The following is a 27,926-nucleotide window of genomic DNA, read 5'->3' on the forward strand; positions in this document are numbered from 1 at the left end:
CATGCTAACAATGTAGTGTAGGAAATAATGGTCAATTTATTACCAGATGGCCTAAGCTTATTTGAAACATTTCTGATAACTACTCCAATAATTGCACAGTAGGTCTAAAACAATCTGACAGATGAGAATACATTTTTGCCTAAGATGACTTGTAATTTTGTACTGCCCCAAAGCACATGCCTGAGTGAGGCCTCATTCTGTTTAAATTGCTTTCTTGGCTTATGAGCTTCAGAAGTCCTTATAAATGTGTTTATTAAATAAATTAGTCCCTTTCCCAAGAGTTTAAATATTTATGTCTGTTCGGGTTCAAAGTTATTGATAGGCTGCTTTTGTATTTTAGCTCAGTATTGCAGAGTTTGCCCTTTGTCTTCCTTGTGCTCAAATTACCTCCAAATTAAGCTACATTTATTTTTTTTCTAAAGGAATTTATTCTGCCTTCATATATGAAGTGATTATTAGTTTAAACCCTGCCCTCTCGTCTGTTCAGATGATGACTTGAGGCAAGTCTGTATCAGCCCTAGCAGAAGGGTAATTACATTCCCCATGGCAAATTTAAATTGTGTTACTAATTCATTTATTCTGCTTCAGTTGTTAACTGTTGTTCCTTTTATTTATTTATTTTTTAAGTTTGTTAAATGTTTACCTCTCTAGTCCTGACCCTCCCTTCTATTAAAACTGATTTGAACAATCATTGACATAACCTGTACCTAATGAAACTTTGGAACATCTACCAGTATAAGACCAGCTTAACCCAATTCAGAGTCTTATTAGGCCACAACCTGAATGGATGGGTATGTTCAGAGTGGACGTGTGTGTGTATCTGTGTCGTTCAAAGAACTGGCATCCCATTGGGGGGGTCAGCTCTGCTCATTGGTCAGCATAGTCCTCAATAAAAGCTTTGAAGATGGATATATGTTTATAAATGTGTAATGTGTTTTAAAAGCAAACCTAACATCCCTAATTCAGCAGAGGGTTCTAGCCTATGCAGCCACCTTCGGCACAAGACAGTAATTACGGTGCCCAGTAATGTGTTCACCATCATTTACACAAGAGGCAGTTAGATCTTGTCGGTCTTTTTTTAAATAAGGGAGAAGAACAGAAGTACCCAGAGAAAAAAGTGACAGGCAATTGGAGTCCATAAAGACAGGCAGCAGACACTGGCTTTGATTCCAGTTTGCTGGATCTATGATCCAACAATGCTAGCAATTCTGAAACTTGCTAAAATTGTTTGCTGTAAATTAAATAATTTGGGAGCATGTTATTGATAAGCCATTTTCCCCCCATCTTGTGCTTTGCCGATGGCAAAGAGATTTTCACTGTCAGAAGTTACTGGGGTCTGCAACTGTGACTAGACCAGACTATTGTCAGTTGTGATGTGCATTTCCTGTTGTTGATCTCGCTCTGAGTGCCGACAGGTCTGCCACATTCAGATTAGAAGGTTCCTTTTCAGGAATGTGATCCCTCTGCTTTCTTTTATTGCTGTCACTTCAAGAGCCGCAGGCCCACAGGCGTTATTTGTTTCTGGCTGCATCAACCCCCAAGTGCATTCTTTTGCTCTTATTTGGTCATTCCTTATGTATGACCACATGTATGGTCATTTCCTTCTCTTAATAATGGAGGGGTAACTCTAGAGACTTGTTTTTAGACCACCAGCTGTACCACTGATGGTTCAGCTGAGCATCAGTGCTTAGTAAGTAAGGAGGTATTTCATTTAGATTAAGGGCAGACAGACCTCGCATCTCAAGTACAAGTAATGGTCCGTCTGCAATGGTCTCCATGTCCAATTATTATAATGCAGATTTCATTTGATTAGGATGTCTTTTTTTTTTTTTGGTTTCTTGGCAGTTTAGGTGTTAAGTATATGGTGGCAGCAGATGTCTAGTGGTGGTGATTATGGAGGAGGCGATGTTGGTATGTACACTACAAAGTTGCCTTCTCATCTCCCACTGGTACTTGTGTGATTCATAATTAGATGACATCTCCATTTCCTCCACTTGTTTCTTTAATCTGTATAGCTGCCAGTTGTGATTTTTGACAAAAGACTCCATGTTAGCCTGTTGATTAAGGGTGACGTGCCAAATATGTTTTAAACTCAAGATCACTTCTGTTTTTATTACATCACGAGTCTGACTGTTGAAGTGTCTGTGTTTGAAATCCTTGCTAAATTCTGCTGCTTTGTTCCTCCTATTTAGTGTTTGTGGCAGAGAGTGAAACTGTCTTTAGTATGTCATACATGAAAGTCAATGTCACTGTGTACACATAATGTACCTGTGACTGTAAATTTGCTGTGTTTATGTGCTATATGAGTTTTTAGACATGCAACTTTTTTCAGAACATTCAATGCGAATTTCTAGTCTGGGAATCACCAGGTTGCTGTGGATTTGTTACTTGGTCTGCAAAAAAAGCAATCAAACTTTTTTTTCCTCCAAGTGAAAATAAAGGGCAAACTAAGTGTATTTAATGTGTATCACGTTGTTCCCAATGCAGTTCAACCACAAAAATGTCCTTTCTCGCTGAACAGATTGCATTTTTATTTTATACCATTGACTAACGTGATAACTCGGACAATCGTGGGAGCTTTGTTTTCTCTGAATTGTCTGACTTGGAGCTCTTGAGATCATAGGCTTTGGAGTCGGTACGCAAAACCTTCAACTTTGACACTGCAATTTATGGTACCAACGACTTCAACCCCTCGTATATTTATAAAGTTGATTGAAAGCACACAAGATACAACATACACAGCACTTCATCACTGCTAGTGAGAATCAGTAGGCCACTTTTTAGCACTTTGACCTGTTAAAGGTCAGGTTTAAAGGCCATAGCAATGCTGTTGTGGCTTACAGATACTGAGTAACATTAAACATAAGGCTAAAAAAAAAAAAAAGTCTAGAAGGAAAATAGTTCCATTTGAGCAGTATATGTGAAATTGTAAATTTTAACAAATTATATTACAAATAACATTGTCAGAGCTTAACAATAGTGACCTAGTAATTGCTACTGACTTCATGACTCCGACTACATAGCCATCCATTCATGTGACATTTTTCACTTTTACCGTCTGTCTGATAGCACATGAACACAGCATTTTTTTTTCTTTGAGTTGAATTGTCCTCCTGTTCTTTCTAACAAAAGCAAACATAAGCATTGTGTGCAGTGACTTTTATCACCCTTCACTCACTTTTGTTCTCTTCATTAATAATGTAAGAAATCCGACAAATCATTGGCAAATTACATATCATCGTGAAGATCCTGTACAGGCTTTACATTGGCTTAGTAGTGTTTGACTCATATATCTATATATATCTATATCTATATATATCTATATCTCTCTATCTCTCTATCTCTATCTCTATCTCTCTATAGAGAGAGATATATAATCTGTCTTTATGCATCATTTCTCAGAACATCCACTGCTTTTAATTAATAATTTAACATGAATCAATTGTACCGTCCCTTTGCCAGAAAGCCTACAGGAAATAGAAGAGAATAGGGAAGCATGGTACTGTTTAGAAAATTAAAGATTATGGTTTCGGATGGGCCTTTTCGGTCATTTATATACTGATTGTATCACTTGTTGTAGACCCCTGACTTATTGGCAAATAACCCTTACTTTGTTTTTATATAGTGCCTTTCCACATTGAACTCTATCTTGGGGTGCTTTGCATGTTTATAACAGATCATCGGGTTCTATATTTGATTTGTATGGCAGGCTAAGTCTTGCATTCAGTAAAGAATGGATATTGGACCAGCTACTGCACGCGTTATGTTTTAACGCGTTGTCCTCCAGGGGCACATACTGGGTAACAAAGTGACTTAAAATCACAAGTGTATGCCGCCATTGTTCTGAGATTTCTCAATTTTTGAACACTGGCAGTTTCAGTGTCTTGTATTTCAGAAGGAGTCAGTGCTGGACATATATATACATGGCAGCTTGTGCTTTATATTCCGATACCCACTACAGGGTGTTGAGGGATGTGTACCATATCTCTGATCAGAAGCATATAAAGATGAAAGTCTTGCGCAAAGAATGGAAGGCTTTTAAGGGCTGATTGTGTCTAAGGGTCATTTGTGAGATGCACAGGTTACAGGTGTGTGTGAATACTTCAAAACCTACAGTCTTCCTCATCTAGCACCATCTGAAAAGATTTGGTAAATTGTAATGGAAGCTCCTGACTTGTAAATCGGAAGTATTTTACATCTTGCTCACCCATTTCATGTTCAGTAAATAACTAATTGTTGACCATGGGTTTGGGAATAATTTGAGTTGTTTTTCTAAGTGTCCCAATATACAAACTCTAGTCTTTATTCTTTCTGGAGAGAACTGTGTCTTAGATTTGTTTTGCATAATTTTGTGAGTTACAGGTCAGTATTTGGTGTTTTTGGTTTTTGTTTTCTTTTATTAATATTTATTTGTGTCTGTCTTTGCCTGGCTATGCACTTTTCACTATCTGTTAGTTTTATAGTAGCTTTCATATATGTTATATATAATTTAGCATTCTAAAGCCCTCTTAATCCAGTTAAAGGTCATGGGGTGGTGGGGGGTGAAGGTTAACCTAGCAGCACTAGCCCAGAGGTAGGAACCCTCTCATCTGACTCACAGTACACACACGATGGAACCAAAATAAAATCACTAGTTGGATATCTTTGTTCCCATGGGGAAATTAATCATTTTACAGAAGTTCAATTAAGAAACAAATATTATTATAACAAAAAAATGCCCCTATCAAATTCATACCAGTCAACGCAACACGTCCATCTTTGGGGATGTAAGAGGAAAACCTAGGCAGACAAATGACAACTCACAAGTGCCATACATACAACAAAAAGGCACAGGATGTAGTGATGGATAACTTAGTCAGCCTGGAGGCCATCTGACTAGAGGAACAAGAAACAAAAGGGGAGAAACTTCTTACCTTTGGCAGGAGATGCCCGTATGAAAGTGGGTTTGCTGGCATTCCAGCCAGGAAGCCAGTATAATGGAGACACAGGAGGAAGAAATCTGTTCAGACTATTTGTTAACATCCTTCGGCTTCAGTACCCACAGGGTATGGTGCGCATTGTAGTTTCATGGAGCAGCCCTATTGGGTTCCATGGGTGCCCCCTACTTTATTGAACTTTCGATTGACCCAGAAATGTTTCCTGCAGGCAATGCCTTTGTGCCATAAGTACGCTTATGTCTTGGATAAGAGTAGTTGCTCTGCATCATCCAGGTGTTGAGGTGAATGAGGGCAAAGCTTACCTGGGAGTTGTGGAGGAAAGAAAGAGAAGAGATTTATATTGTGCTTGTGCAACAAACAAAAAAGAACCTTGTTAAAGGTATTTGGATTGTAATAAATCTTACATTTAAATCTGGACTTGTATCTGTGTGGTTGTATCTGGGGTTTGGGGCTCCTCTACAGGTCATAGTATGAACCCCATGAGTCAGCAGTGCTCCCCACTTTTCCGGTCAGTGTCTTTCATATCCGCCCTTATGACAATGGTGCAATGTGAAATGATTGGCTCAAGATCACATCACAAGTTAGTTGAAAATTTTGAATGCAACAATTCAGAGCAGTTTAATCCAGTTTACATTTCTGGGAGGCTGTCTTGGCTGCACTGGTCACAAGGCAGGAACCAAAATATCCACAGAGATGAAGTGAGAACAAACTGACTCCACACAAACAACAGAGAGATCCGGATTCACACAATGTAGAGTAAGACGGCATCAGTGCTCAGCAGACAAGCCTGATGTAGAGAGTTCATCAATAAGAATTGAGAGTTTGCAGAGTAAGCTGGTTTCTCATACTCGGCGATTTCTAGTCACATAATCTAACAGTAACTGACTGGAAGTAGTGTACCGTGATATTGAACATGATTTGTGTGTGTTTGCAGATGTAGGCACTGTGATATGCTATGGAAGATTTTGAAGTGGCAATTTTTAAGAAGCAAAGACCATTAAAAGTATGTAGGCAGTCTGAGGACATGGTTAAGCTGTACTTGACACACAATGTGAAAGGAATGTGCTGCTTCAGATCAGACGCCTTTTTCAGCTGTACAACGATTTTGTAATTTAAACACACAGATGAGTGACACGCTATTAAAAAAATGCGGTGTGTCATTTCATAGATGAAACTTCTTCAGATTTACGTCACCCGGGCCTGTGTCATCTTTGAGACTCAAGGATGACTTTGGTTTCAGATAAGCGAAGTGATTCTGCGTCAGGCTGTCATTCTTAAAATGTCAGTTGGGGGTGCAGAGGAGTGCATCACTTGTGGAAGAAGATAATCCAAAGGAGATTCGAGATCTGCCGATAGCTTTAAACAGTTTTTGATTATTTTTCTCATGTTGAGGTTCCTAGCAGTTTATTTTATTGTTTGTTGCATTTTTGGCTTCATCTGTGTTTGTGCCCCACGGTTTTCCAAAGGATGGTTTCCTGTTGCGGCAGTGCTAGCTCACAACTGGTAACATGGTGGTCACTGCTTAATTTCAAAGCAAGGAATTGTGGTTGCTTCCCGTGTCTGTAGTTGTGACTTTCCTTCAATGTCATTCAATCTATAAAAAATGTGTTAACTCCTTTTGTGGTTTTGAATCAAGTTTAGCACTTTGGAAAAATTCTTATGATCACTCGATCCTTATCTCTTTATTGGTTGCCAACTCAGTCAAGTGTTGTCAGTCTCTGCCATTTGTAGTGGTGGTATATATTTTAGTTGTGCTCAGATTTGCATTTGGGTCACACTGAGGCAGCTTTCTTAAGACTCTGCCCTGACGTTTTAACCAATTTTCAGTCCGTACAATTCATTTACATGATTTTAGCGAGTTGGGAGCAGTTGCCTTTTGCTCCTGTGACCGCCATTCACGTAGTTGGACTTGCCCATCCTCTCAGTCTTACCCAGTGCTTCCCAAACTCGGCCCTGGGGACCCCCTGTGGCTGCAGGTTTTTGTCCCAACAGCTTCTGTTTTTAATTGGACTCCTGGACTAATTAAGTGGACTGATATTTCCCAGATTGTGTGTTTTGGGAACAATATAGAAATTAGAAAACTAAATTTGGTAAAAACAGTTTATTAAAATGTAGTAAACTGTTATATGGGAATAATGTATTTTTTTTTCTTAACAATATCTTTATCTTGATTTTCATTCTACTTTTCTAGGTGTTCTAATTGTTTGTTTAATGCATTATTTACTAGTTAGTGGGTCTGATGCTAAAGTAGTTGCAGCCTTTGAATATTCAGTGTCGCTTGCCAGCCTGTCTGCTCTGCACATTTTTAATTGTCATTAATAAGATACAACAAAGGAAGCAAACTGCACAGAGAAAGGCAAAATATAATAAAATCAACAAAAGAGAGTTAAGCATTTAAATCTGTAGCAAAAACAGAAATATTTTTAAATGTCTTATAAATGTAAAAGTCACGCTGCTGTGCTTTTCTGAATGTAGAATAAAAGACAAATAATAGCTAATTAAATGAGATCAGCGTTATCAGGTGTTGTCACTGATTGTGAATCTGATTGGAACAAAAACCTGCAGTCAGGGGGCGGGGCCACAGGGCGGAGTTCGGGAAACACTCCTCTAACCGATCTGCAACTCAGCCCAACAATTTTTGATTTTTGTCTCAAGTCGTAGCTCCTGTGTGTGTGAGAGCTGACAACTAGCGAGCACTCACTCTTGAAGTACAATACATCTAATGAAGGGATGAGAAATCCTGAACCTCGCAAACAGAGAAGCTCATCTGTCAGATGTTGTTGTGTTTTATGTATCATGATAGAATGTGTTAAAGTGGGTAATAAAAGGGCAGAGACTGCAGCAGAACTTGTTGTACCTGTCAATCCTTTGCACAGGAACCAGTTCTATGAGGCAGCACGATATTGGTTGTCAGAAAAAAGGGTAATCTGGTAATCCTTTGCAAATGTACAACTGTGCTGGAAAGTCGTGAGAGTCTTCTAATTTGTCATACCCTTCAGTTTCTAGTCCCATAATCTGACCACCTTCGGCGACGAGATCAGTTAAGTTTGACACCCCCTCTGACTAGGTTGCGTAATGTGACATCAACTTAACTCGGCCTATTGAACAAACTGTGCTTGTTTGCAGATGTAGACACTGTGACTTGATGTGGGAAAAGTTTGTGTTTTGTGTTCCAGTATTGATAAGACTAATGTGTGCATCATGTAAAGCATTCTTCAACCTGAAAAGAAAATATTTGACAGTTAAGGAGAGCATACGGCTGAGTGATGATTCATCTTCTTAACACTTGGGACTTTGAAGTAATCTCCCAAGCTGACCCTTCTCACAGAGCATGTCTTGTGGCTGTAGCAACTTTGAACTGGAGGGCTGACTGGTGACTGTGCCACACTTGTAAATTGCCCTGTTGTGCAAGAGTCCAGTGATGCGTTGGCTTCCTACATGGTTTTCATTTCTTTCTTCTCTCCATAGTTACTTGTGTGGCTTCTGGCCCTCTTTTATAGAGGAATAAATAAATACACAAATAAATAAATGTATTGTGAAATGTGACATTGAATAGTTAAATAACACAGTGATAATAAGTAAGTGAAAATGAATAAATGTGTCATGAAATGTATGGATTTTCTCCAAAGTGCTTAAAGCTGTGACTGTGTACATATAAATGAGATATGTAAAATTTAAATACGCTGATGTCTACAAGTGATCCACAGCACATGGTGATGTCTGTATATCACAGACTTCAAGCAGTCACCGCATGCAAGGGCTACGTGACAAAGTACTAAATACTGTGTGACTGCTTTAATATACCTGCCATTGCCATGTGTCCGACCTTATGGTCTTCTGAAGTCGGGGTCTGTGTATAAAATGTATTGTAATTTGTACATGATGTGACCAAAATGTATGCAAATCCCCTGCAATGTGCACTTTAATCACGTCTGACTGAGGTTGCTCATGGTGTGGGGGGGGTTTGATCCCATGACTTGTCTTTTATAACCCCAAGGCGGCTTTGGTCAAATTGGGGTTTATATTTCCAAAAATCTCTCTCCTGTCCTTCTCTTCAAGATTCCAAATATCTGCTGTCCGTCTCATTATTGTCCACTCAGCTTTGTCAGATGTTTGCTGTATTTTTGCCATTTAGTTTTTTGTTTTTTTTTATAATTCAAACATCTTTTTCCCCTTTTTTTGACCAAAGTTGCAGGAGTCGGGAATTTCCATAGCGTGTGTCATGCTGATAAGAGGAGCGCCAGGGTTGCTTCATAGTCCTTTGTGCTGGTCTCTGCAGGGGCCGTTCCTGACTCCCCATTTACTGCTGACTGTGGATGAATTTCTATTTTTGTAAGTGCAGGATTGAGGAAACTCATCTCGGGGAGGGCGGGCTCCCCCCCTTTAGCAGCCTGCTTCCTCTTTCCATTTTAACAAACCTTTGGAGTGACATCACATGTTTGTGAAAGCTATGCCGCTGCAGATTTCAGTTTTTAGGGTCATTACTGTTCACAGTTTGCAAAAGAGAGCACAAGACTCTCTTCCTGTTGTAGGACGAGTCTGTATTGTGTTGTGCCTCCTTCCGCTTTCCATTCAACTTTTGGAGTTTGAGAAAGTAGATCTCCTTCCTCTGTTGAAGCTTTGAAAATCGGACGGTGGCTCCTATGGGTCCAGGTTGTCTTCCCGTCTAATTGAGTTGTTCACTGTGATACCATTTACACTAGCAAGAGCCATGCATCCTGAGTTGAGGTGTTTTTGCACCAATTTGATTCTTGGCTTTTGGATAGCTGACCATTTTGTTGGAGATAAGAACATTCTGGTCACCTCTGGTGGCACGATCTTTTAGTAACTTTATGTACTCATGCCTGCCGCCTTTGACAAAACCAAGGAAACCTGTAAATATATAAAGAGAGTGCTTGGGAAATAAAACTGAATTTTTTGCTTATGTTTATAAGTTTTTCCTTCCTTTTTTTGTTAAATACAGAAGCTCTCCAGCGACCTGAATTTGAGCCTCCTGGTTTGACTGAAGCAGCCCGGTGGAACTCCAAAGAGAATCTACTAGCAGGCCCCAGCGAGAATGACCCCAACCTCTTTGTTGCACTGTATGACTTTGTAGCCAGTGGGGACAACACTCTGAGCATAACCAAAGGTAAGCAGGACCAGATGAAACCATGAGGTCCTTTAGAAATGTCAGGTTTGCCTAGGAAGATTTGAAACACTTTTTTTTGGTGATCACATTTTTATCAAAATGAATAAAGTAATAAGTTGGTTATAAAACTTTAACTTAACTAAGTCGGCCTAAAGCGCTTGATGTCCTACCTGGAATCGTCAATGTTTGCCTTTGATGATATACATTCTATAGGATGTAAAGTCATTTCTCTTGAGTGCTTAAGTATTCCACGAGTATTGTAGTTATTTTTATAGAGTAATAAATACAATTTACCCATTATGTCATGAAAATTTAATGCAATAGAAGCTCAAGAAAAGAAACTGCATGCAGCAGAATCATTGAGGTTAGTATCCAGACATTATAGGCACCAGTACAGAGTGTAAAAAAGGGGGGCACAAGATAGAGAGGCTCATCTCCTGTGCTAAAATTCACTGGTGTGTGGCGTCTGGTGCGTCTCCTTAGGGATCCTGGCTTGGATTGGCTTAATGGAATTGGTGAAAGTGAGTGCAGGTGGTGTTGCCTCTGACCCCCAAGTGCGTAGTGTGAGATGCAGCCATTGGTGTCATTGTGCAGGACGTGGATGAGGCAGATAGGAGGACATTATGTGAATGGAGCTGTGGAAGTTGAGAGTGGCATGGAAGGAGACATCAGTTTTGGCCACAGAATTAACAATGCCAGTTTCCATTCTGGTCCTCCTGTGGCACTTCTAAATCTGATAATGAAGTTTCTTATAACGGACTAAACTACTGGGAACACATAAATGTTGGGGGACCCAAAAATTCTCAAAATTGTTAATTTGGGGAAAAAAAACCAAACTATTATAAAAAGCAATTCCATTTTAATCATCGTCCCAATACTCTCCTTGATATGCAATGCACTTGTCCCTGCACTTCTTCCATTCTTCTTAATATTCCCTGTACCGAATGTTTGTTCCCATGTCTAGAACCTCCTGCGTTCTTTGTTCGATTTCTTCCATGGTAGCAATTCTTCTTCCCTCCAGTCTCAGTTTTAATTTCGGGATCAAAAAGAAGGGAGCAAGAACTGGCAAATAAGTGTAATCACATTGTTTGTGGTCTAAAGCTCTTTGACTGACAACACAGAGCAGAGTCTGCAGGTACACTGTCATGATGCAGAAATACAGGTTTGGATGCGCCTCTCCTCCGAATGTGTTTGTTTTTATTATTTTTTTTTCTTTCCTGTGATGTTATCCCATAGACGCCTCGATAGTTCAGTGTAAAGTCACTGATTAACAATCTGTCTACAGGGAAAAAATTATCTTTTAAGATCAAGTCCGTCAAAGTCAAAAAAAAAAAAAACCATGATTGTCATTATCTCTTAAATATGCCATGATGGCTTAGTGAGGAAATATTGCCCAAGTCATCCGCATGATTGTAACGTAAGCACCAGAAACCCTTGATCAACTACGCACGATTCTCCTTGGCGGACTTATGAACACCTAGTGGCATGTTTGATAACTACACCCTGCTCCCATGCTTTTGACTGATTCTGGGAATTTTTGGGTCCCCCTCGTATTTACTTAAAAGCTATTACTGTAAAAAGAAACTCTTCATTTAATTGCAGTTAATTTACTGTCTAATTGTTTGACCTTTTTCATAGAATAAGGAATAATTTGCAACACTTGTCATTTTTGCTTTCCGCTCTCCCCCACCCTAATCTGTCATTTATGGGGGAGGAGCGAAAGCTTTAGATTTTCAAAAATTTCAATCTCCGGTTTTCGATGGATCTCGACATTTTAGGGTCCCCTGATACCTAAAACATCAATATTATGATGATGTGTGTCACAGTTTCCTGAGGATGGTGTAGTAGTATCAATGGAGGGCCTTGTCTGTAAGTTCCACTCTTCTTTTTTTCAGAACCCACAATTCGTGAGACTTAATGACTAGCAGTGCTTTCATCAACAGAATTTACTCTGTGTACATTTTTTAACTATCTGTTAATATCCAGTACAGATCTGTTTTAACACCACAAGAAATTCAGTTACAACCTATTGTTTAAAATTTACATCCCGTCATGGCATTTTTTTTTATAAACAACTTTTAATTTTATTCCAATAAGAAAAACAACAATAATAGAAAAACAGTGAAAAAAAAGAAACAATAAGTCTTACAAATTTGTTTAGATAGCCTTTGTACTGTTTGTCATAAAAAAGAAGCCCAAGGCTGCACGTGCTTAAAAGGAAGTTCACAGTGGCTTCATACTGTTTGTTTGTCATTCTGTGTAAGTAGCAGTGCCAGTTTTTTTTTTTTAAAAAGTCTCATGCAGTTAACTTTTTTTGGTTTTTAGGGGAAAAGCTCCGTGTCCTAGGTTACAACCACAATGGAGAGTGGTGTGAGGCCCAAACCAAAAATGGCCAAGGCTGGGTGCCCAGTAACTACATTACACCTGTCAACAGCCTGGAGAAGCACTCCTGGTACCACGGCCCAGTTTCACGCAATGCTGCAGAGTACCTCTTGAGCAGTGGAATCAATGGCAGCTTCCTGGTACGAGAGAGTGAGAGCAGCCCGGGACAGAGGTCCATCTCATTGCGCTATGAAGGCAGAGTATACCACTACAGAATCAACACAGCCTCAGATGGCAAGGTAAGTGTCAAGCCTGAGGAGCCTAATTTGATCCATTAGCAATTTTTCTATAAGCTTTATACATCATATGTGCATGCAACGAGCTGGAGCACGACGTGATAAAGCATCATCAATTTTACAAAATACAAATCGGTATACAGGCTAGAAATCTCGAATGATGTGCAGTTAGTGAAGTCTATAATCATATCGCCATCCTATCTGTCAGACAGCTCACAGCAGTCATGTCAGTTACAAAGGGTGACAGCTCAGCACGTTATGTTCAGATTAGTTTTACATATCATATTGAAACTGCCATAGACTAGAAATACGACAGGAGTATAATAAAAACATTACGCAGTGAGTACATTATACATTAGATAGAACATCCATCCATCCATCCATTTTCCAACCCGCTGAATCCGAACACAGGGTCACGGGGGGGTCTGCTGGAGTCAGTCCTAGCCAACACATGGCACAAGGCAGGAACCAATCCTGGGCAGGGTGCCAACCCACCGCAGGACATTAGATAGAACATCACGTGATAAATGTAAGCAGGAGCAGCCTTACTTGTGTTTCTCAGGTGTGCATTTGGACGATATGAACAGCACACTTCACAGTTCTGTGTCTATAGACTGAAAATAGACTTCTTTTATGTGACTGGTATTGCTAACTTTATGTGAACCACATCCAATCCTGCTTTGTGGACGAACAGAGTAGTATTCTGCCAGCACATTCACTTCACAAATTGGTTGTAAAGACAGTGGCACATGGTGATGTAAATAAGCATAGCTTGTAGTGGAAAGAATAAAAGTAAAAGCGAGAGGAGTCTGAAGGGAAAGACTGCACCTCCTGCATGTACGCAGTGTGGATAGTGGCCGAGACGCTGGACCTTCAAGTACAAGTTAATGCATTTACTAATAGATCTTTATTTTTTCAGCCTTATTCAGCCTGTAGCTGCGTTTTCCCAAAATTACCAAAGTTCTGCAGCTTCAACTCAAAAAATGGGATTCAACAAAAGCCTGACGCGCAGAAATGATTCCACAGACAAAATATCTTCATTTTTTGAAAGTTTAGTTAAGTTTTAAAGTAAGACAGATCACGCAAAAAAAAAGAAAATTAAAATAGCATAAAAGGGAAAATTAATGTTAAGAAAAGTTGAATTCTAAGCTTAAATCTTGTTACATCTCAAATCGTTACTATTTACTTAACATTTCTGGACCATTTTAAAACGGTCAGAAAACTGTGTGCTTATCCCATTTCTAAGCTTAAATGGGTCTTTCAAGCCCCTCTTTACTGAGACCTGTTCGAAACCAACTGAGCTTATTATCACACTGTTACTCAGTTATAGTAAGAAGGTTCTATCTCTTGTTAACTATAGGGGGAAAAGATTATACCATAAGTTATGACTATGAAAGACATTTATATTGTATTCAAATTAAGCAAACAACAATATGAGTTTAACTCAAAACTTTAACTTTCTAAGATTGGCTCTTACACAGCCTTTTATGGTATCTCAATAATAAATAAAATGATATAACAAATCCCTCTCAAATATATACAGTACATTAGAATAACTATAGGGAAGAACACTGAAAGAAAAAACTTGTGACTCGTCAGTTACAGTCCCAGTGCGGCATTATGCAGGCATATTGCTGTCGGTATAAAGGAGCCCTCGTAGCGTATCTTTAGACATGGTATTTAGCTAAACCAGTTAATTTTTTGGATCTTTGACCAGTCCAAATATAATGTGAAACATGTAACGAAGCATGACTTGAGGGTTGCCTTGCCCATTGCCTGTTTGTTTTGGTGGTGTTAATACAATTTAATATCCATTGTAATGGAAAGAAGAAAAATAAAATTCGGAGGACTGTGAAGGGAAAGACTGCACCTCCTGCATCGAAGCGGTGTGGGCAGTGGCTAATGCACTGGACCTTTATCTACAAGGCTGTTAGTTTATTTACTGATTCCGACTCATTTTGTTTCCCCAGGCAAGTCATTTAACAATAAGAACCACAATAATAATGCATTTTCTTCCTTAGACAAATATCAGTAACATTGTTACATCCTTTATGTTGTTTATCCATCCATTATCCAACCTGCTATATCCCAAGTACAGGGTCACGGGGGACTGCTGGAGCCAATCCCAGCCAACACAGGGCACAAGGCAGGAAAAACCCCGGGCAGGCGCCAGCCCACTACAGGGCACACACACACTAGGGACAATTTAGAATCACCAATGCACCTAAACTGATGTTTTTTTTTTAATTATATAGTACAATAAAGTGTGTTTTTATTTGCAATGTTTGATTTAGGTATCAGAAATACACAAAATGCACCAGACAGCATGATAAATGGACAATAAAATGGAATTGGTACTTGACACTACTGTGACAGCACACATGATCACGATATCGCTTACCTCCATAGATTTGTGCTGAAAGGCCAGGTGTCCATACTGCCTTCTCACGTAGTACTGTTCCCTGTGTGTATTGTACACCACGACTTTATTATGTTTTTCAGTCTTTAATGTACCTTGTTGCTATAAATGCTCCATGATTTATTTTCATGTTTTTCTTTCTGTAAAAATTTTCAGTTATTTATATTCAACTTCATTTGTTATAGATGGATAGAGAGATCTTTATTTGTCCTCAGTGGGAAATTTAGCCTTTTTACAATAGCTCAATAATGAATAAGTAATATTATGACAAATATACACCAGTGATGCCTTGTGAAGGCTCAGGAATGTCAAAAGAGCTGACACTTTGTGACCACGAGGCGGTCATTTCACCTGTTTGTGCTTCAATTGAAAAAACTAAAGAAATGGAACCACTTGTATCTCAAATAGTGTAAGTTACCTTGGATAAATTAGGGAATGTATTAGTATGTACCTGTATATATTTTATATTCGTTCCCGAAAAAAGCAAAATATTTTTCACGTTTATGGTGGCATTACTTTTAATAATAAAGTGATTAAGTACTATTTCTATTTTTGCCGAGGTATTGAAATGTAACAAGTATCGTGAACTTTCGCTGGTATCGATATTGAATACTAAAATTCTGTTATCGTGAGCTTCCTATGCAGGCGTATTGGTGTTGGTATTAAAGAGGCCCCAGTAGTGTTTGACACCAGCTATTAAGCTAAACCAGCTACATTTAGTGAATTTGACCAGTCCAGATGTGATTTGAAACATGTAACAGAGCGTGTCTTGAGGGTCATCCTGCTCTCCACATTCTGAATGCACCACATTTACAGTTTAGAAATGAGTCCTTCACAAGGTACGTTTTTGAAAGTTAACATTAATGCCAAACACCTCACTGCTGCCTTTGCTTTTTAAATGTATGTTCTTAGTGTGTTCCTTTTTTTAATTATTCATTCTTTACTTCAGAAGCAGGCCTCAAATGCCAGTCACTTTTTCCCCCTTAATTAAAGATATGGACTCGGCATTGTGACTTTGTGGAGGAAGTGATGTAGAAGAGCTACAGATCAGTGTATTGTTGTGATGGAATTACCACAAAGGATTCTTTTTGTTCTGGCTTGTTCATTTCATTTTGAGAATTCACATTCTTAACAGTTTGTTCCCTTAATTGCAGTGGGCAGCAGTGGCTTTAGTCATTTTCACACCATAATTGAATTCCAGTCAAAAGCTACGGAGTCGGGGAAGCTGCAATGTTACTATTGTTTGTTTGTTAAACACATTACTAGTTGAGATTTAGGTAAATAGCACTTTATTTGTCCCACAGGATAAACTTAACTTCTTGCAGAAGGTTAATAAATATTATAACAAACAGCAACCCCTCAAATACATAACCAAATTACTAAAAAAAGAAGGAAACTTGTGTCTTGGTTAAGGATGAAAAAGAGCAGTCATGGTAAAGATAGATTTGAAGGTAGAGGCTCTTTGGTGCATTTAATCCTTTAGATCTTTGAATCCATCCATCCATCCATCCATCCATTTTGTAACCCACAAATATTTACATCTTAAGCAGTAGTGGAAACAACATTTTAATTCTGATTGTCCATAAAATTGTGTGTGTTTTCATTTTGTAAAATGTATGTATTACTTTTTTGCACTTGCATATCTATGCCAGATTTTCAGACTGACACATAAACAAGTGCTGTCCATCCAAGTGTTGATGTCAGTGCATCCATCTTGTCCAGTCAGTCCTTGTACAGCAACCTCACCCTGGGCCAGTTTAGAGTCGCCAGTCGACCAAACTGACATCTTTAAAATGTTAGGAAACTGGAAACCTCAGGGGAAAACCTCTACAAATAGTGGAAAAACATGTATAATTCCCAAGAGAATGATTTGGAGTAATTCAGACCAGATTGCTGGAGCCATGAAGCCACTGCACTTCTGTGCTACCCAATGTATAACTCAAACAGCGCCATAAGATTACATTTTTCAAATCTGGTAAAAATCATTTCTTGGTTTAGGGTGGCCGATGCTTATCCTGGTAGCATAGGGAGTAACCCCGGATGGGCACATGTTAGTAAATGAGTGAGATGCCAGTCCATTGTTGGGCCCAAATCGCTCATTCTTGTGCAGGGGCATTTGGATATTCCAGCTAACTATTTAACACGTGTGTCTTTGGTGACTTGGGAAGAAACGTAGGTCGAATACAAGAGTGTTACATTTAAATCCAGCCATGTTCAAGAGAGGAATGTTGACTCACTTTTGGCCCTGAATACATTTTATTGAATTGTTCAGAAATTCAAAACTAGTTGGAAAGGAAACAACAGGATAAATGAAACTGTGGCTAAATGACTTGAAAATAAATATGTATAAATGCTAAAAAAGCTGAACAGTTGATTTCATAAATAAGAATGAAGAAGATGCCTGTTTAAGTGGGCAGATGATTTCTTGAAAATCTATGGTAGCCTCCATACACCATCTTTAACAAATACTGATGTGAATATATTAACCCATCGTATCATACAGCACAGTGCCTATAGAAAACATTCAATGGAAGTGGGCACATCAACTGTTTTGTGTTTTATATTTGTCATTATCTTTGAACACTTTGCAGAGATGTGTTTTCACTTTGACATTAAAGAGTCTTTCTCAGCATATCATCGCCAAAATTAACTTCACTGTTGTGTAACAATAAAATGTGAAAACTTCAAAGGGGGTGAAAACCTTTTCTGGCCGCTGTGTATTAATAAACAAATAAGCTTTTGTTTCAGTTCAGGATGTTCATCCGTAGCTAATCCTTCCCCTGCCATATTTACTCAGACTGGTGTCTCCCCACACATTTTAATTCCCAGTGGTTTTTCTACTTGCTCTTCTCTTGAACAGAGTAAAGTATTTCCCGTGAATCTTTGACGTTTTACCAATTGGCTAAATTTGAGGTGCAAATCATAAAAGAGTAATGTGCACTCATTTTGGATTTTCCCTCAGTTGTTTTAAATTGTGTACTCCAGCTAGAATTGTCCAAAATAAATAAACTGGAGCACAAAACTCAAATCTGGTTTTGTTTCTATAATTTTTTTTTATCACATGGAAGGCAGCATTAAACAAGTATACACTGATGTGGATTTTGGAATGGTGGAATAACAGGAAAACCCGTTTTTTTTCCACAATTATAGTACACTATTTCTGGGTGTCTTTGAAACCTGTAAGTCTAAATACATGAATTCAAAAAGGTTAGTGTGATGGTAAGATGCAAATCATCTCTGTATTATATTTGTATATTTTCAGTTTATTTAATCTTGGGGACAAACAAAGTGTAATCCTATCTCTTTGACGTCTTGTAAAGCACTTTGAGCAACATTCTTCATATGAAAATGTGCTGTATAAGTGCTGCTGTCGTTATTTTCTCAAGACTGCTTTGTATCTTTAGAGGTGTTGAATCCTACAAAAACGTGTTCTCTGTGAGGAGTTTCCATCTCTAGATGGTTTTGGTGAACTGGCAGTTTCCCATGAATGTGCCCTGTGATGGGCTGGCACTCTGTCCAGGGCTGTTTCCTTATGTGCTGCCCTCTGCTCTCCTGCAGTTGGATAAAGTGGGTCGGAGAGCGTGATCATTGGATGAATTATCCAGGTTCTACCTACAATGCATCTGTTAGTCCCATACTGAACTGTTATGTAACAAGACCCTAATAAAGGCTTTTTTTTGGTCTTCGTAAAACAGTAGAAGCCCACCAGTAAAGTGGTTATTTATCAGTGTGTATTGAGGCATTTGAATAGCCTTTGATACGCTGGTGAAATGACTTGTAAATATGAGAGCTTCATTTGGTTTTATGAAAGCATTAATTAAGGATTCACAAGCCGTACTGAGAGACCTGCAATATTGTCACCAGTTAGTGGTCTGGGAGGTTGCACATCTGAATTATTTGCTTTGAATGTGTGTGTAACTTCATTTTTTACTCAAAAGGGGACGCTCCTGTCACATTGTTCTCCCTCCCTCTGAGAACATAAATGAAATTCCAGTTTGGACGATGGCTGGCGGTGGAATTAGGCTACGCTTAATCACAGTGCAGCGAATTGCTACGGAGCAAATGCAAGTAGGAAGACGCTTAAGTAGCGGGTATTTGTAATTTTGCAGGATTTTTCAGATTCCTTTTGGCCCAAGTGTGGTCATTTTTAGCTAAGTCGTTTGATATGAAGACACTGGCTTGGTCTGTAATTCACAATTGATGGGTGGAAAGGGAGTCTGGGACCTTGTGAAGTCACCCACCCTAGTCTTTGTAGTGGGAGAGCAACATGAACACGTTTAGGCCAGCAGCAGTTAATGAGCCAGTGGCATATAGTGTCTTAAAAATGCACTAGAAGATGTTCTAGAAAGGTGGGCTTATTTACCTCTCCATGTATGCTTGGGTTTTTTTTTTTTAAGTGTTTGGGTTTTCCTCTTCAATTCTATAAACTTGAAAATAATTGACATGTTTAATTTGGTGCCATCGGAGTGAGTGAATGTGTGTGAGTGTGCTCTTCATTTGTCTGGCTCCCTGTCCAAGGGTGGTTTGCACTGTGAACCCCGTTGTTGCCATGGTAGGTGCCCACTCGCTACATCCCTGAACTGGACAAGAAGGCCATAAGATGGATGATTTCCCCCCCTACCCCTTAATTTCAGGGATATGTTAGAGTGGAAAGCAGGGTGGTACCATTGTGTAGTGGTCTCCACTGCTGCCTCATAGCTCCACAGGTCCAGGATTGATTCTCAGCCTGGTCACTAGCTGTGTGGGACTTTGTACTGGCCTGGTATGAGTGAGTGTGCTCTGTCCAAGATTTATGTTTTATTTTCAAGATGGGAGTCAGTAGCTTAATACAAGGATGGTTGAACGTCCACGGGTTGATTTGCTTTCGAAGTGTCACCAGTTGAGTTGGTGACAGTGACCTGACACCTTTGTCCGTTAGCCACAGTACCACTTATATTTAACAAAATGATTTTTTTAGCTTTCAGAATTTCCAAAGATAAGTGTTTATAAGACCGTGTTGTAAACCGTGCCCTTTTCTGTGATCGGTTTCCAATTGAAACAAAATGTGTACACAAAAACACAGGAGCCAATTAAAGGAAAAGAGTAACCCACACAGCACTCCCCCGCCTCCCACATCCCATCCAGTTCCATGAATAGACCAGTCGGAGGAAAAAAAAATATAAGCCATATTCTTAAATTTTTCAGGTAAGGAAGAAAGAAGTTTCAAGGTTAGATGGTTTATGTTTGCTAATCATGTCTGATGGCATGTTGAATAGAATAAGCAAGCATTTCACTGTGCTGTGTACACAGGACAGTGAGGACCCTTCTAAACAAGTGGTTTTATCACAAATCATCAATGTTGGGTGTATGATGGATGTAGTAAATTCTATATATAAGTGAAGTAGGTACCTGCCATCATCTGCAATCCTGGCAAAAGAAATATTAGGTCAGTTTAATACTTTCCTAACAAGACAAGGCATATGAATTAAAGTCATGTGCCGACTTAAGGCTCCATTTGGGACCGACCATTTGGCCGCATGTCGATCACAAAGAATACGGGTCATTGTAATTGAGGGTCTGTGGGCCTCCTGTATGCATAATTAAAGTGCCGGTAGGTACAGAGTGGCACAGATCCATCTTCATGTCTCGGCAGCCAGGTCTGTGTATGACAATGTTTCTCAACCACTGGATTGTGGCGCTGGTGGGTCACAGGGTGCGTTTTTTAGTTTTAGAGTGTTTTGTGGTTTGTTACCTGAGCTAGTGTTTCTCAATGACTCGATCATGACCAGGCTGCCGATGGTGGGTCATGGTTGTTGACGTCTGTTTGCGAGTGGTCTTCCTAAGCAATCGGCAGCACAGTGTGATTATGTTTTCCCATCTCCAAGTGGTCTTATTTCAGCCAGGGGGACCTTTGGTCATGTTCATTTCACCATGGGAGTGTTTTGCAATTGCTGCTAGTGGATTGTCAGTGAATTTAAAAATACAAAACTGTGCTGCCAGACCATAAAGGGTGAGTACCACTGGTATAAGCAAGGTGGTACTGTCTAAATGCAAAAGAATTAGTCGCTTAGAGTATTGCTGATCAAAACAACGCTTGAATGGCCCTCTAAGAGTTAGAAAGCATATGAGACCTTGTGAAATAATTTTGCTCGTTTCTAGAACATTACCTAATTGTTTCTCTAATGCCTTCAGCCCTAAATATGAATCCCCTCAACTCAGACAGCTATGCATTAGAATATGACTGTTAATTGTGTCTCCATATTTCCATGTATAGGATACTTTGTAAGGTGGTGATGGTCACAGAGAAAATATGACATGTAATATTATCAGGTCAACTTGACCAAGTTCAGGGTGGCTGTGGCAGTTACCCCAAAGAATGCATTAATTATGAAAACTCTTGAATTCGTTGAGTCAAAACTTCAATCCCATCACAGTAGTTTCCCTATATACACTAGATGATGATGATATTTTATTTATATAGTGCCTTTCCCATGCAGTTATTACTCTTTTATGTAAAATCTAATAGTGTTTATACTTCAAATCGGTAGGCCAATCAGTGCTAATAACTGTGCCAGCTTTCCCTTTTCCTCTGTGATTTGTCCACTCTGAATGTGGTCATATTGTGTTTTTGGGGTGCCTAGACATGCAAACCCATTAAAGTTGAACTTGAAACTTTTACCCTGCCACTATACTTGCCTTATATATTCCCCCAGGGACTATGTAGAAAAAAGTAGAAAGGCCTGAAGAGGCTCTTCTAATGTGGGCCTCTGTGGCTGTCTGGCTATCCTTCACCTTAGCCCAGTGGGCAGCATTGACACCATGGGTTCAGTGACCTGTGCTCCATCCCATGCCCAATTTGTATGCCTTACCATTGTAAGTTGTCTCCAGGTACTCCAGTTTCCTTCTGTATTTGGAAAGCCATAACTGGGTTGGCGTGAATTTGTATTCCCATGTGAGGGACATGACATCCTGTTTAGGCTCATTTTTTGCCTTGTATTTCAGCTACAGAGGCAACGATTGAAGGGGGAGTGGGGGGTTTGCAGTAACTGCTGCGCTCTTTCAGTAATTTAAGACATTTTTTTTGTAGTAGTGACTGTAGGATGTGCATTTTCTTCATTTAATGCCTTGGTATACTTTATTTTTTTAGTGTGTGATTTTTGTTTTCTTGATGTGCATTTTGGTCATTTCAGTATGTTCTCGTGGCCCACTGTATGTACAATACCCTCACTATGGTTAGTAAACCTCTATATTATAATAATAATCAATTTGAAGTGACCACCCGCTATCTCCTTCCTTCCCATGCAGCTCTATGTGTCATCAGAAAGCCGCTTCAACTCACTGGCAGAGTTGGTACACCATCACTCCACTGTGGCAGATGGGCTCATCACAACCTTGCACTATCCGGCTCCCAAGCGCAACAAGCCCACCATCTATGGGGTGTCACCCAACTATGACAAATGGGAAATTGAGCGCACAGACATCACCATGAAGCACAAACTGGGTGGCGGACAGTATGGCGAAGTCTATGAGGGTGTCTGGAAAAAGTATAATGTCACAGTAGCAGTCAAGACTTTAAAGGTGAGTTGAGTATGTGCTCAGATGGTCGCCATCGATCTGCCATGTATACATGTTATAATAATGTTCTATGAACTGGCGTTTGATTTATCGCTTTACTTCATGTGGGCAGCATCAACAAATGGATCTGTAAAATCTGGGATTAAACGTCTCAAACTTTACATATTTTCCGTGTTTTGAGCATGAGAGCCTTGGTGGCTTAAGTAGCTCCTTCAAATTAGCACAGCAACTTAGTGTTGGGGATTGAATTTATATAGCCTCATGGTTTAAAGACTAGTAGCTATTGGGGTCCACATTGCCCACTGTATTCACTTCCTGTGTTGATAAGTACAGATTTGTGTTCTAACCTACTATTTAGTTCAGAATCACAGGGAAATTGGTGTCTGTTCTTGCAGCACTGGGCTCAAGATAGGAATCAAGCGTGAAGAAGATGCCATTTGAATGGCCTTTAGGCAGATTTGCATAAGAGACCAAACTGAACTTCTCACACAGACATTTTGTGCAGTGTTTTAGAGTCATAACTGGGGCAGCACTCCCTTGTTTAACCTGCATTGACGTGAGGCAGGTGATCATTTGATTTGCAGCCCGGTCTGTCCGCCATTTTATGTTCCCACTTTTAGGTACATTCCTCTTATTTCAGACTCCTTATTACTTTTCATCCCAGAGTACACCTTGTCTTTTCATTGCTAGGGTAAGACGACTAGTGCATTAGTCCCACTTTATGAGAAAGGAGGCTCTTCTGTCTGTCAAGCCTGCTTGCTTAGCTAATAGCAAAGTTCTCCCCAAGGTCCAGTCTGAATCCTTTTTAAAGTGTGTCAGGGTTTCTACTTAAGCTTTAAACTAAAACTCTTGCTTTGGATTCCCTACACCTCTTTGTTAAGGAACGGATTTCCTGTTAGTGTCCACTAGGTGTCCTTGAATATGACTCGCTGTCTGATTACACAAAGTCAGCTGGATTGGCTTTGCGCTTTTGAGAATTTTGAAGGTCTAGGGTTAGGCACTTAACTATAGTACTGTAATGTGGCCGTGTACCTTCTCTGTTCCACTTCTTTCTAATCAACAATCCTCATTTCATTCTGTTATTTCCCAATCTAATTGCAACCTCAAAGCTCCCATCCTCTGAGGCTTGGCAAGACATGGAACTAGCAATCACTGGTGAGGATTGAACCTCTGACTCTGTGGTTTACAGTGGAGGGAAATCACAGTCATCCAGTGCCCTAAATGGCATGTACACTTTTTCTACCTTTTATGAACAAAGACTGTTTTTAACCGCGTCTGTGTCCTGACTGTGCTGCAGTAGTACTGGACAGCCTCATTCTCACTTGCCCAACTTTTTCTGTCCTCCCCCTCATTCATGTTGCCTCAACAGACAAAGCCAGGCTTGGGGGGTCTTAGTTCAGCTCCATGCTTCACCCTGCACACTACATGAAGAAACTTGCACCGTTGGAGCCATGGCTGTGTTCAGCTCCGCAGAAGAGGCCATCTGATTTGCTTTGTGTTCATTGCTGTAGTTCATGTTTTAGTCTTTTAAAGTAAACGACAACTTGTTCCCTTTTCTCAGGCCTGAATTTTAGACTTGCAATTTGCTTTTTTGCCATAATTTAGAATATTAACACACATCTTTTTGCAGTGTAATAAAAATTCAGTTAAATTAAGCTTATTAGGCTGTAGAAGTAGTACTGTGCTGTGCAGTGCTGTGGCTGGATTTTCCCCACTGATGATGTGAATACAGCGCAGGGTAGAATGACACAGATGACTCATTAATAAGCAAAGCAACACAAATAAAGAATATCAATAAATAACTGTTTCAAACACTAGGGTGTTGTACCGTGTTAGCCATTATGGATGAGGTGAGAAGTCAAGCAAAATGACACCTTTTATTGGCAAACTAAAAATTTCAATATGCCATCTTTTGAGGCAACTTCAGGTGAGATGGGTTTTGTGTTTCAACCACAAAATTAAAACTGCGATTTCAAATTCAACATACAACATGAAATGCACAAATCAAGTAACAATAAGACGGTAGAGCTGAATCGGTGGTGTAGTAATGCAGATGTTTCCATGATGGAGCTATGGGTCAAGCAGATGACTGGAATATGGCGAAGGATTCACTGGTTTGTGACCCCAATGATCAGGACCAGTGCAAAAGCAGCATTGCTTCCTTTTAGCTTAAAAAAGTTGTTGACGTGTCTAAGGTCCAAAATAGCACTGGAATCCCCCTAAGTGGGAGACCACCCCGTATGTGCTGTGTGCCATTGGAAAATCCTGAATGGATATCATGCTGTGCAACCCCGACCACCCCAGAAAATTCTTGCAAGTCAGCTTGATCATTTCAAGTATAGGGTGGTCCAGATCTAATTATGCAATTTTCATTACTCTATAACTTATTAAGTTTATTACATAGAAAATCACCTAAAAAATCCCGGACCATCAAGAAGTGTGCGAACTGACGACATGAAGAATCGTCTTCGCACCGAACTGGAATCGTCCCCGCATAAATCAAAGTCATCCAGACGATCTGGATCTGCATAGTTAGATCTGGACCACCGTGTTGAGATTGCTGATCTCTGAACTCCTTTTTTTTTTTTTATTATTATACATGCAGAATTGGCTCTTTATTCTATACTGCTTCAAGTCATCATAAAAATTTGTCACAGCAAACACATACAGGCCACTAGACGTTTAGGTCGAAATACCCAAGCAGTGGCCATCAACATGCACAGCTGGCTTTATGTCTGTATGTTATGTGTTATTATTTTATTGGAAATGTGAGGGTGTGAATAAGGCTTTTTCTGATCTTTATGAAAGGAAACTTGAAAAGGACAAATATTAATGTCAAAACTATAACCGAGACGTAATCACAGCGGAACATAAGATGTTATGTCCATTTTTATTTATTTTTTTAGAAACATTTTTGTTAGCCATCTGCAGACTGGTTTTTAGCAGAAACTCGGGGTTAAGGTGTTTACCTACAAAGAACTACAATTCTGAATAAGTCCACACCGCCAGTCACAAGGTGCCAGTGAGACACTTCACCAGTTCTGATTTTAACAGCTCCTTTGAGTAATGCATGCCTGCCATTGGGCCCCCTGCTGGGCCCTTTAGTTTATGCACTGTAGTTCAAGGTGGCTGTTTTACTGGACGTGCTGTACCTTTTGATGATCTGCGCCGTTCTTTTGGTTTTCTCTAGGAGGACACAATGGAGGTAGAGGAGTTTTTAAAGGAAGCTTCTGTGATGAAGGAGATAAAACACCCCAACCTGGTGCAGCTCCTGGGTGAGTGGCCTATTCACAAGAATTTACGATGCATTTTTCACTAGATGACTGTGCTTTTGTATTTTTTTTTTTTCTTTTCTTTTTAGGACATTGGAATTAAATTATCGATTAACCTTTGCCATTATTTTTCCTGATATTGCCCCTGCAATGTGACATGTATGAGAAACCGATTAGAAAATTACAAAAGCTATTTAGCATGGTGCAGTGGTTCACTTGTTGGTTCATGGACCCAGGGCTTTGGTTTAAACCCTATGTGGATGTTGCATGTTCTTCCCATGTCTTTGTGTGTTTTCCTCCAGCTACTCCATTTTACGACCCCAAGTGTTGAAAATTTTAAATGATGATTTTAAATCGGCCCAGTGTGCATCCATGCGCCATCTCCTGTGATAGGCTGACCCCTTGTCTAGAGCCATTACCTGTCTAGCAACTGGTTCTTCAGAGATAGACTCTAGCAACAGAGTTAAGTGGGTTTGAGAATAAACCTCACCAACTATGGAAAAACCCAGCATGTCGCATCTTTCATGTTTTTGGCAAATTGAGAAAATGAAGTTGTACCCAATAATTAACAATCTCTAGATTATTTTTCCTGAGCTTCACGTGCACAATATTGTGTTTTCATTTTTTTTCACAAGTCAATAACACCTGCCATTTAAATCATGTGATCGTAACCCGCCGTTTTCATTGGTAAGCAGTCTTTCCTCATTGGTCAGTGGAGTTGCTAGGTTTTTGTCTTGCAGTATGTAAAATATTGTGTACATAATGGTTTCTTCCATCATACTATGACCAGAATGAAGACATGTTTGGCCATCAACACCACCTTATAACATCAGGAAAGACCTAACAACTCCAAAAACGAAAAAAAAACTCAATTATAAAAAAAAAAAATGGCAGTTATTAGGTTTATCCATTGCACGCGAGAAACCTACTGTATATAGAGAATTATTACTATCATTACAATTCGTTACTCCTATCTTCAAATACTTCTGTCATCTTTCCATTGTTGCTGGATCTTCAAGCGAGTGTCCAATTGGTTTAACAGAATCTGTAAAACTATCTTCACGTATCGAGCAGATTGTTTTTGTGGTTATAAACGGCTAAAATCAGACCCAGCCAGGACTGGCATCGCTCTAGAGTTATCACTTTGCTTTCGTTTGTGTAGTATTTGATTTGATTTATGTTGAAGACTATTGTTTAGATGAGTGATGTGTCTGCTTTCCACACCTCATGTACTTGATGTGAGGATGAATACTTTAAAGGGAGGGGTAGCCCTCCTCCCAAACAGACCCCTCTGTGAGTAAATTGTGCTCACCTGCTCAGTCTGTCTGTCTGTCTGCCAGCGCTGGTATCTTTCCAGTCGTTTGACTTTTAGTTGTGCAACTCATCGTTATTTCCTCATCCGCTCACCTCCGTCTTTTTTTCTTTTCTCACAACCTCCTTTTCTAGGTGTTTGTACGAGGGAGCCTCCTTTCTACATCATCACCGAGTTCATGACCCATGGCAACCTGCTGGATTACTTGCGGGAGTGCAACCGGGAAGAGGTCAACGCCGTTGTGCTGCTCTACATGGCCACACAAATTTCTTCAGCCATGGAGTATCTTGAGAAGAAGAATTTCATCCACAGGCGAGTTCAGTTGTTACAAGACCACAAATGGCCGCAACAATTTTATTAAATAGATGCCTGCTGTTGAGCTCCGCACAGCACTTGATTCTAACCGTTTTTTTATTTTATTCCTTAGGGATCTTGCTGCCAGAAACTGCCTTGTTGGGGAAAACCACTTGGTAAAGGTGGCAGACTTTGGCCTGAGCCGACTCATGACTGGCGAAATCTACACTGCACATGCTGGTGCCAAATTCCCCATTAAGTGGACAGCCCCAGAAAGCCTTGCTTACAATAAGTTCTCCATCAAGTCTGATGTGTGGGGTAAGTTTTGACCACTAAAGACTGTGGGAGATTTTTTTAATAGACAATACAGGCCACGAACGGGTAAGTCAGGC

At 39.7% G+C, this 27,926-nt stretch overlaps 1 protein-coding gene across 1 annotated transcript in view; it reads left to right on the forward strand.

Annotated features, from left to right (window-relative positions):
• The window catches only part of abl1 (c-abl oncogene 1, non-receptor tyrosine kinase), a 136,600-nt gene that overhangs the window by 101,813 nt on the left and 6,861 nt on the right, over nt 1-27,926 (forward strand). The window contains exons 2-7 of the mRNA XM_039764271.1: nt 9,901-10,065; nt 12,391-12,686; nt 22,387-22,659; nt 25,847-25,931; nt 27,375-27,552; nt 27,668-27,852. Of these exons, the coding sequence (XP_039620205.1) occupies nt 9,901-10,065; nt 12,391-12,686; nt 22,387-22,659; nt 25,847-25,931; nt 27,375-27,552; nt 27,668-27,852 (1,182 nt within the window). The remainder of the gene's footprint in view (nt 1-9,900; nt 10,066-12,390; nt 12,687-22,386; nt 22,660-25,846; nt 25,932-27,374; nt 27,553-27,667; nt 27,853-27,926) is intronic.

This window comes from Polypterus senegalus, chromosome 9, assembly GCF_016835505.1.
Source record: "Polypterus senegalus isolate Bchr_013 chromosome 9, ASM1683550v1, whole genome shotgun sequence".
In the NCBI taxonomy this organism is placed as follows: domain Eukaryota; kingdom Metazoa; phylum Chordata; class Cladistia; order Polypteriformes; family Polypteridae; genus Polypterus; species Polypterus senegalus.